Source organism: Parasteatoda tepidariorum, chromosome 2, assembly GCF_982258835.1.
Source record: "Parasteatoda tepidariorum strain Cologne lab strain chromosome 2, Ptep-v5.0, whole genome shotgun sequence".
Taxonomy (NCBI): Eukaryota; Metazoa; Arthropoda; class Arachnida; order Araneae; family Theridiidae; genus Parasteatoda; species Parasteatoda tepidariorum.
Window position 1 is genome coordinate 32985939 of NC_141756.1, and position 10401 is coordinate 32996339.

The window sequence follows — 10401 nt, forward strand, 5'->3', positions numbered from 1 at the left end:
TAAACTTTATTCATTGTTGTAAAATGTTTCCTGTTTATTATTATTATATTTTAATGTTTATATTGCTAACAATTATTTTTTTTTTAGTTGGAAGAATATCAAAACAAGCTGATGCAGTTGGAATTGGTAATACATATTTGAAAGAAAATTAACTAAATTACTATTTTTTAATTTAAACTTCAACAGTTTTAATTTGATACCTTGCTTCATTGAAGAATTAGAATTTTTTTAGCCTTGTTTTTCTCTATCACTTCATTTTATGGTTGGGGAAATAAATTGTAAGAGATGTTAACATTTGTAGAGCAAATTGTGATAATCTAGATGAAATCTTTATTAAACAGCCAAGTTAATAAAAAATGCAGCTATTCTGCTGTATAGAAAAGTAATGAGGTATTGAATCATTGAAGTCAGATATGCTAGCTCCATTTATTGAATTGGAGTTGCTCCATTTATTGATCAAAATATAATTTTATGAAGTTTTATCAAAAATGTACTAATATTAAATAAAAACTGAGAAATTGGTTCACTCATATCATTTTTTTAAGGAGTTCATAATTGGTTAGAATATTTTATGTAATCAAATTTCAGGATACTATGGATGGAGAAATATTTAACATCACTTTTTCATTAACATTTCAAAATCATTGAGAGCCATCATATCAAATAAATCATAGTTACCAATCCAGAAGTTCCAGTTTCCAAAAGTATTTAAAGTAATAAGAAAATAATAATTGAAGGAAGCTGAAGTTTTAAAAATGTGACTACATTGTTATTAGATAATTTTTAAGTATGTTTGAATTAATTATATGTTTTAAAGGTCAATCTTATTTTGAATCAAATTTTTAAAATCAGAAAGGAAATTATAATGCAGTAATCATTCATTTTGAATAATTGTAATAAATTTCTCATTAAAGCTTGTAGAAGTTAACTATTGGGTTGTTTGGAAAGTAATTTCGTTTTTTTTGGGTAATAGTAAAGATAATTTTCGTATAGTGAATAAATATTTTATTAAATTATTTATTGGCCATTCTGGTCCAACGCCTTTTGCCATCGTTTTGGTAGTAGCATGATTCATAAAATTTTTCTATTATTGTTGCTCATAAAATTTTTGATCTTTGCTGGCAAAAAAACTGATCCAGGTGATTTTTGACCTCCTCATTTGAAGTAAAGGTTTTACAATCCAAGGAATTTTTTAGTGACCGGAACAAATAATAATCCGAAGGCGCCAGATCTGGAGAATATGGTGGGTGTGGCAGTGTATCCCATTCAAGCTGTAACAGCTTTTGGCGAGTGACCAAACTTGTATGAGGTCTCGCATTATCTTTGTGGAACACTATATCTTTTCTGTTGATTAATTCTGGCCCTTTCTGTTGAAGAGCATCATTCAGTTTATCCAACTGACGACAGTAGACTTCTGAATTAAGTGATGTGTCCTCTGCTAAAAGCTAAAAAAAGCAACTATTCCTTTGAAATCCCACCAAACCGACAGTATCACCTTTTTTTGATGGATATTGGCTTTCGAAATGCTTGGAGCCGGTTCATCTTTTTTGCTCCATGATCTCTTGCGTTTAACAATGTTATAAACAACCCATTTTTCGTCTCCAGTAATGATGCTCTTCAAAAATGGATAATTTTCGTGACGTGTGAGAAGCGAATCACAGACGTCAAAGCGATGACACAAATTTCTCTCCGTGAGAACATGGGGAACACATATATCGAGCTTTGAGGTTAAACCCAGGCCTTTCAAGTGGTCATAAACAGTTGAATTCGATAAATTTAACCTCTCACTGATCTCACGTGTTGTTATTCGCCGATTTGCATCAACTAATGCCTTTATCGTGTCTTTATCAGCTTCAGCGAGCCTTCCAGAACGTGGTGCATCTTCGACATCAAAATTGCCGGATCAAAATTTTGAAAACCAATTCTGGCACTGGCGCACTGTCACCACATCTTATTCATACACATAGGCAAATTTCTTTCTGGCATGAGCAGCATTTTTACCTTTTCTATAGTAAAAAAGTAAAATATGACAAAAATGCTGTTTATTGCTCTCCATATTTAAAAGGGCCCCAACCAAAAACTATTGCGCAGAATTAATGGAACTTTTTCACGCACAAGCCTTGCTGTATCAGATCTTGAAATATATAATGATAATACGGCTTAAGTCGGAAGTTGGGCTCGAAAAAATACAATTAAATTCTCTGTTGGAAAAACGAAATAACTTTCGGAACAACCTGATACCATTAAATTAACTGTTTAAAGCAGACAAATTATGTAACACTTTAAAAGAGGTTTACATTGATTTCAGGTGCATTTCAGAAACAAACTTTACTCTAAAAAAACTATTTGTTCAGAAATGGAAAAGAATTTTTTTATTTTAATTATTTCAATTACATGAAAAAAAAGCAAATAACCTGATTAGTTTTTGATCTAATGTTAGGTATTAAGTTTCAATCTTAATGGTTTGCGAGCCTAACTTTATATATTCTAATTAATTATAGCAAATGATATTTTAAATTAAAAAAATCAGATACTTGCTTTGAATAAACATGTTTTTTTTTCCAGTCAAATTTGGATTCATGATCCTCATTATATGGGAGGGGTAAGCCAAAATTTAGAAAATAGATTATTCCATTATTTATTCAGGAGAGTGGTCAGAAGTTTGTATCCCATAATCTAAATTTAATTTTTTGTGTATTTCGTCATTTCAGAGAAATATATTTCGAGAATTAATCACCTGGTATCTTTTAAATGTTGCATTTTGTCATTTAAAACTAAATAGTTCAAAATGTGTTAAATTTTATATTCTTTAACCAAGGATGCCAACTACCTCATTTAAAGTGATGTCAGATTAAAAACTATAACTACAACTTATAAGATTTTGGTTAATTTTTGCTGACAATTTAAAAGGCTTCTCACAAAAAAACTGAAGCATATTTGCATTTTTATTAAATTTTTAAATTCGGTACATAGAGTGGTGGGTGAAATTAAATTAAATTACTAACTATATTTACGCTTTAAGCATTCAACCATAGATCTTTCTTACTTTAGGAAAAATTTCTTGAGAAAAGAAAGAGAATTTGCCAAATTTATTTGACCTTTATTAAATTTTAAAAAAATTATAAAAGAAAAAAAAATAATTTTTAGTAAAATTGTGTGTAAAATTTTGCTGATTCACTTAATTTATTTGTGGTAAAATAGGCAAAAGTGAAAAACATTAAGAGACCCAAACTTATGACTTTTCTCTTACTTTAGTTACTGGGGCCCTATTTTTTTAAAAATTTTTGACAACCCCCATATTTTGACGTCCAAGAAACCAAATATGTCAAATAAAAATGCTTGCTATGTTTGGTAGTCTTGAGCTTTTACCTATTATAACTTTTTCAAAATGCGCTACAGCTTATAGGATTAATTTTTTATCATAAATAATATTTAATTGAAATTTCTTTATCAATAATAAACAGAAATACTTGACTCAACTTCATTTGCTTTAAAATTAAGAAGATTGTAATAAAAGTCATTATGTTTAGGGTATTCTAAAGGGTGCTTTTTGACCTTTGAAACATGTTGACCTTTATTACTTTCTTAATATTTTTTAAGTAAATGAAGTTTTTAAATCATCAGGCATATCAAATGTCTATTCATAATGTAGTCTTTTTGATTCAGTTTTTTGCATTTGACTATTTTGATTGTGTCTCTTAGGTTGCATAGATTTTTTACAAAATTTTCTGTAATTGTAATCTTGTTGAGTTCAAGACACTTAACAATTTTATTATTATTGAAAAATTGTGCCTTGAGTATTACTGTTTTTGCCAGAACAGCAAAGAGACTATTTTTTGTATGTACTTTTAATTCTCGCATATTGTGATCTTGTTTTCCTCTTTTGGGAGTTTCTGTTACTTTTTGAAGCAACAAAAAAAATTTTTTTTTTGTATAATTTGTCAAATATTTACATTTTTAGGACAAAGAAAATTGGATGTTGGAATGTGAACTGATGAAAGTGAAAAGCATACAGGTGAGTTTAATTATCAGTATCATAATAATTATGCTCAAAACATCAATTTTTGAGAACCTTATCATAACAAATAACTTTTTTTATCATAAGCTGTAAGGAAAAATATCTTAAATAATACTTATTGAAGATTACATTAACAAAAGCATGCCTTGGGACTAGGTCTGTAGCACTCAGGCAAAAGAGTCAATCTTATACCATTTTTGTTTGTATTATATTAAGTAATAAGATGAATTGACAATTCTGGTAATAAAAGATTGAGTTAAAGGATCTACGAGATTTATATAATCAATAGATTAGCATTAGAAAAAATAAAATACACTATGATGCACAAAATATAAAAGTGAGCACCCTGAATAACTTTTGATTTAATCATTTAACTTTCACATACACGAACTTTTACAAACATGCCTTTTTTGACGAATTCAGATTTCTGACTCTAAAAATATAAGGGAGAGCTACAATCTGGAAAATTGGGCCCCAATAATTTAGTCAGAGCAGCGGTCAAATGTTTGGACACTTTACTGTTAATTTGTTCCCAGTTTTTGCCATACCTTCGGAACTAATGAAGTAAACTAAGAAAAGTTTTGCATACAAAATTCCAAGTAAAAATTATTGTTCATATATTTAAAAATGGTCGAAAACTTTTTGAGCTATAAGGTATCCAAATTTCTATGTCATTTAATTAATGAAATTTTAAATGTCGAAATTAAAATTGTGAAGGGAATCTGGTAGTGAAAATTAAAGATTTAGAAACCAAGCTTCTTTGAAATGGCAAAATATACACATACATGAAAAAGAAAATTACTATTATAAGTACAGTAAAAGAAAAGTTCGAGTACTATTAAACTGTATACTACTATTTGACAACAATTTGTATCTCAATTCTCTAGGATTGCTGAAACTTTTTCTGCCTACGCTGAATGCAGTCTTTGAAATTTATTTTTAATGAATTTTGAGAAATAGCTAATCACGTGTTTCATTATAGGATCCTAATTCTGAACCTGGGAGCCCTCAGATGAAATTACAAGACTATGACGAAATCCATTTGTTCGTCAAAAACACTGTCAACCAACTTATCAAACAGATTCAGTTTGCTGACAGCAAGGCTATTGCCTTTAAAAATGAGGTGAGAATAAAGCAAAATGTTTGTTTTTCTCTTTGTTTCTTTACAAAAACACTTGTTAAAACTCTTGTTTGCTGTTTAAAGTGTGAGACCCTACACCAGAGATTGAAAATGAGTCTGGAGAAGAAAGAAGTATTGGAGAGTGAGGTTTTGATGTCAAGAAAGGAAGTAGATCGGTTAAAGGTATAAAATTTTATGTATGGTTTTTTTCAAACAAATTTTTTATTTCAAAAACAGCATCTTTTGTTATAAGAGTTTCAATTGTTCTGAGAATGGCCTAGATTATCAAAGCCAGTTTATTTATCAGCAAAATGTGATAGACTGATTTACTTTTTCTTTTAGGAAATTAATAGGCCAATGAAAATAATATTAATATATAAGATAAAAATCAATGTTTGTTAAAATAATGTTTCTAATTACAATTTTTTAAAAATTAAATTACAGTGGAATGGGGGATTAGATCTAGGTAAATTATGTTTACAGTTCCAAATTCTTCTGGTTTTGTCTATGAATTCAATTAAAAAGTGGCTAATGAAAAAGTTTTAAAGTTTTGTGCTCACGTTAGTCAAATTTATGTTATTGCCAAAAAAAAAAAAAAAAAAAAAAAAAAAGAAAGAAGAAGACTAAAAGAACTTGATAATAAAATGGAAAGGTTAAAATTATTTTATTGAGATGTTTGCAAGGGTAAGAAAGGAAATTTATCTTTTTTAACTATGTAGCAATTTAAACCTTTGTTTTCTGTCAAAAGTGTTTTTTTTTCAGTTGTAGCAAGTTCTATGCATATTTATTTTTAATATGTGTGTATCTATATGTATTTATATATATATGTGTGTATGCATATTTATTTGTATATGTGTGTATACATACATATTAAATTATTATATTTTTATTATTATTATTCAATATATTATTTTAAGTTTTGTATATATATGCATATTTATATTTATTTATTTTTATTTTATACCTAAAAATATTCATAAAACTTAATAAACAGTTTTCTTATCAACTCAAATTTTTTTAATGGAGGTTAAATTGCTAAGTATTTGTAAATGATATGGATTTCCTAACAGCATTTTCTTTCAATAGCGAATTTTATTTATCATAGACTTAAAGATAAAATTATATGTAAGATTGGCTTTCTTAATTATAATTTGAACTCGGAACTCAGATATGGGCATAATTCATGTCATTGACATGAAATTCATGTTAAGCTTAAGTTTTAAACTTTAACTTCTCCCCTTTGATAATGATTCTATGCTTAAAATTAAAATGTCTTGTGTTATTATTATTCAAATCATAATCTGATCTCATGATTCCAGAATTGCATCATCTAATCTAAAATTATAAATGAATTTTGTTTCTTTTATTTTTCCCAAATAATTTTTAGTGTTTTTTGCAAAAAAATGCAACGGGCCCTCAAATGTTGCTTTAAATAATGAAAAATAAGGATACTTTGTTAGAATTTTTTTTAATTTTTTATAAATCAACAACAGGAGGAGCAAAAGACACTGATGCAGTCGTATGATGAGCAGCTGAACACAATGAGTGAGCATTTGGCTAATTTGAATGAAACTCTGACTGCCCAAAAGGATGAAATTGATGCACTCAAACACTCAAATAAGGTGAGTCATAATATTTATAATTCAAGAAGCATCATGATGAGTGTACAATATAGTTCATCATTCTTACTAGCATTGTCTTTTTTATGGGTAAAAAAAATCCCTAGCACCCATAAAAAAATTTTTTTTTCCAATTTAATTGAAAAGTGTTTTGATGCTATTAAATAATGTATTCAAAGATTGTAGAACTGAAAAATTTGCATGCACTTGAATTTTTGTGCCGTATCCTTACAGTCTACCAGTTGCGTTTAAATTTTTCTCTTTATAGAATGGCATTTTTGTTTTTCATTTCATTTTTGTTAGAAGCAGTTTTCTTGAAATTTGTTTGGATAAATGTGATTTTTTTTGTTAAATAATTCTCTTTTAGTAAAAAATGTTAAATAAAAAATTTACTTCTGTAGCTATTTGCATGTATAATGGAAATATTTTTTTTTTTGTCTTAACTTAAAAATTGCAGGTGCCATACACCCTTCAAAAAGAAAGGCTTTACCTAAGACATTTCTGCAGCTTATGAGCTATACATTAAAAAACTTTTCATAATTTTTATTCTTTCCATAGTTTGCTTTTTTGTAAAAAATATAAAAACTATTGGGATGGCATCTTTCTGTAATAAAATGTGGAAGGTGTTTTCTTTAAACTGCAAGATTGTATGGAATGTCTCATTAGAATTCATGGATCTGAATCCATTTTGAAATGAAATAAGAAATAAAAAAATATTTTTTTAAAAAAAGAAACAGCTTCTACAAACATGAGCTAGTTGATTCAATTCCAAAAACATAAGTTTTTAACATTTTATTTGCATGTATTATAACAGTTATAAAAATTTAATAATCTTGACTTTTTGTTGTAACAATAATAATAAAAAGAAATTGATACACTTTCATAAGTGTCTTGCATTGAAACAAAATTAATTTTAAATAAAAATTCTAACTGTGAAATAATTACAGTGCAATTGATCTAATTTAAATCTTCTATCCAATCAGCAAGTTTTCTTTGTAACATTAATATTCAGGGTGATTCTACAATCAGGGTACAAATTCGGAGAGATGGGTGTGTGTTCATGTATATTTCTTATAAGAGTGTAGGGTCTAAAGTGAATTTTTAAAGCAGAAATGCTGACGCATTGAATCAAGAGATTTGCCCAACTCACAGTAGTGCCCTCAACCTGCTGCATTGCCTGTCAATCACAGCGATAAGTCGTATTACTATTAATAGTCGCAATTTTGAGCATTCAATGTGAAAACTCTATTGCTGCAAATAAGCACTTTACAATAACTTAATACTTGTAAATAAACACATTTTCCCACCTATTCTCATTTCTGCATTCGTTCCTTAACATATCTCTTTAGAATCTAAAATCCCATACAAAATATGCATATTTTAGTAAGCTCAGCCATTCCTCTAAGTTTGTCTAAAGGACATAGAGACATCCTGTAAAAAGGGATTCAATACAGAGGCTATAAATAATATCTCTTTTTAACTTGTAAGAATTGGCAAGCTTCTCATGTTTCTTTTCACTTTGTTGTTTTAGCGTCAGACATAATTTTGAGCACCATTTGCTTCAATAAGAACGCAACATCAAAGTTTTTCCTTTTTTTTATTTGTAGAAAAAATAGATTTAGTGCGCTATATAACTTAATTCCACACTTGTGCTGTTAAGTTCTGAAAGCAAAGCATTCTCGCAACAGTCCATTGTGGGCTAGAGATATGTGAAAGAGATTAAGGCTTCACAATCTCAAGATGAACAGCATGATTGTGGCTAGATGGTCAGCCTTGCGCACAGGCCACCATCTCTTCTCAGGTTCTTCTTAACGAGATTTCAGTACCATAATCACTGAGTCAGTGCAGCCCATATTAAAATCTATCTGCATTTACAATACTAAAATTTTAACTTTTTGATATATGGTAACCATATTGATTTCCTTCCTTATTTTGTTTTCTGTTGATTTTTCAACTCTAGCTCGAAATTTAGTTTCTTGAACCATTTGTTATTGTTAAAGTGAGTACATGATAAAATTTTTTTTTAAAAAAAAAAAGTTCGATTTAACTTTGATACGAGTGATATTAATCTCTACAATCATTAAACTATTCACAAAAATCTAATTTCACGGATTTATCTAGTAAAACACATCAATAGATAATCTAAACACACTTAAATGTTCAAATAGTACGATCGTTTCTTTAATTAATTAAAAATGAATGCTAATTTCAGAAATTAGTTAAATATAATATGAACATAAGTAAACTTTTTCTTATCATTTGTATGCTTGTACATTTCATCTTCCATACTATACTCATATAAGTAAAAAAAAAAGTAAAAATTTGCTAAGGATCATTCTCTTTTAATAAACAAGATTATCGAATTTTATTTTATGCTCAAATATTTCAATTTTTATAAATCTATGTTCGCAGCTCTAAAGATGATAGAATTTTCATTGCAAAATTTTAAGAACACATATTGTTGGATACAGTACCATTGTAGGGAAAGATTTTACCAAATGGTTATATAATAATATGCCCATCATTATTTTGTCATCGCTAAAACAATTTCACTTTTAAAATTAGATTTATTCTCCTCCACGGAGCAAAGATTTTGTCAATGAGCATATAAAGTGGTACCACATCTGCATATAAAGTGGTACCACATCTATGGTGCGCCAAAAGTGCATATTTTTTGTATTAGTTTTTTTCTCCGTCATACTTTTGGTAGCTAAAAAGCTTATAATCAAATGTAAAGTAAAGGTAAATGTACTTTTTTTTTAATATCCCTGGAATATGATCCCTTCAAATGGGCCTATCTGGATCAAATCACCTTTTAGTTCAGTCTTGAACCAGGACTAACATTTGTTCTGAAAGAACTGTTAAATTTCTTTTTATATGCATTTTATTTTTTTACAGGGAAAAAAAGGAAAATCCAAGTAATGGAGACTGGAATTTTACTGCTTAGTGAATTTTACTGAAAGTTAAATGATTCATTGTGTTTACAAATACATTTTCCAAGTTAGTTTATCTAAATTTCTGTGTGTCCAGCAAAAAGTTGAACCTTATTTCTCAATAACAGAAAACTCAATGTATTCAAAGTTGTATAGTTATGTTCTTGGAAGAAACAAATTTGTCTGTGTAGAAGTTTGAATAAATTTTTCAACATGAAACAGTTTCTGAATGTGACGTTCTTCTTTTTTTTCAACGTGCACATCAGCATTAAGTGAAAATATAAATGAACAAGGGGGATGGAAATGATTATACAATAAAAAAAAAGGCTTTAGAGGGTTGAAAAAAAATATTTGGATGAAATACCACTGTGGGGAAATATTTCTGGATTAAATATGTAATTTAGGAAAACAAAACATTGCCTTACAATAATTTTTATAAAATGTTCTATCATATTTCAAAAGCGAAAAAAAAAAAAAACTTAGTAACATAATAATAAAATTGTGAAATCGTTAATTCAAAATCCTAGATTAAAAAATCAAAAATTTTGGAAGAAAATATATAGCTATAGTATGCTTTGTAATAGCTGAAGTCTTGAGAACATTGAGATTTTAACTCCAGAGTTAAAAAGCAAACTACAGCTCTGAATTACAAATAGTTCTTATTTGTAACAATGCACAGTCCGCTTAATTCCTCTAATAAATCTCAATTTT

At 28.2% G+C, this 10401-nt stretch overlaps 1 protein-coding gene across 5 annotated transcripts in view; it reads left to right on the forward strand.

Annotated features, from left to right (window-relative positions):
- The window catches only part of LOC107449633 (protein phosphatase 1 regulatory subunit 21), a 36481-nt gene extending 26572 nt beyond the window's left edge, over positions 1–9909 (forward strand). For all 5 annotated transcript variants that reach the window (XM_087157164.1, XM_087157165.1, XM_087157166.1 and 2 more), the window contains exons 17-22: positions 88–126; positions 3962–4015; positions 5001–5141; positions 5223–5321; positions 6632–6760; positions 9656–9909. In XM_087157164.1, coding sequence (XP_087013290.1) covers positions 88–126; positions 3962–4015; positions 5001–5141; positions 5223–5321; positions 6632–6760; positions 9656–9679 — 486 coding nt within the window. In that variant the 3' untranslated portion in view covers positions 9680–9909. The remainder of the gene's footprint in view (positions 1–87; positions 127–3961; positions 4016–5000; positions 5142–5222; positions 5322–6631; positions 6761–9655) is intronic.
- Positions 9910–10401: the final 492 nt, after the last annotated feature.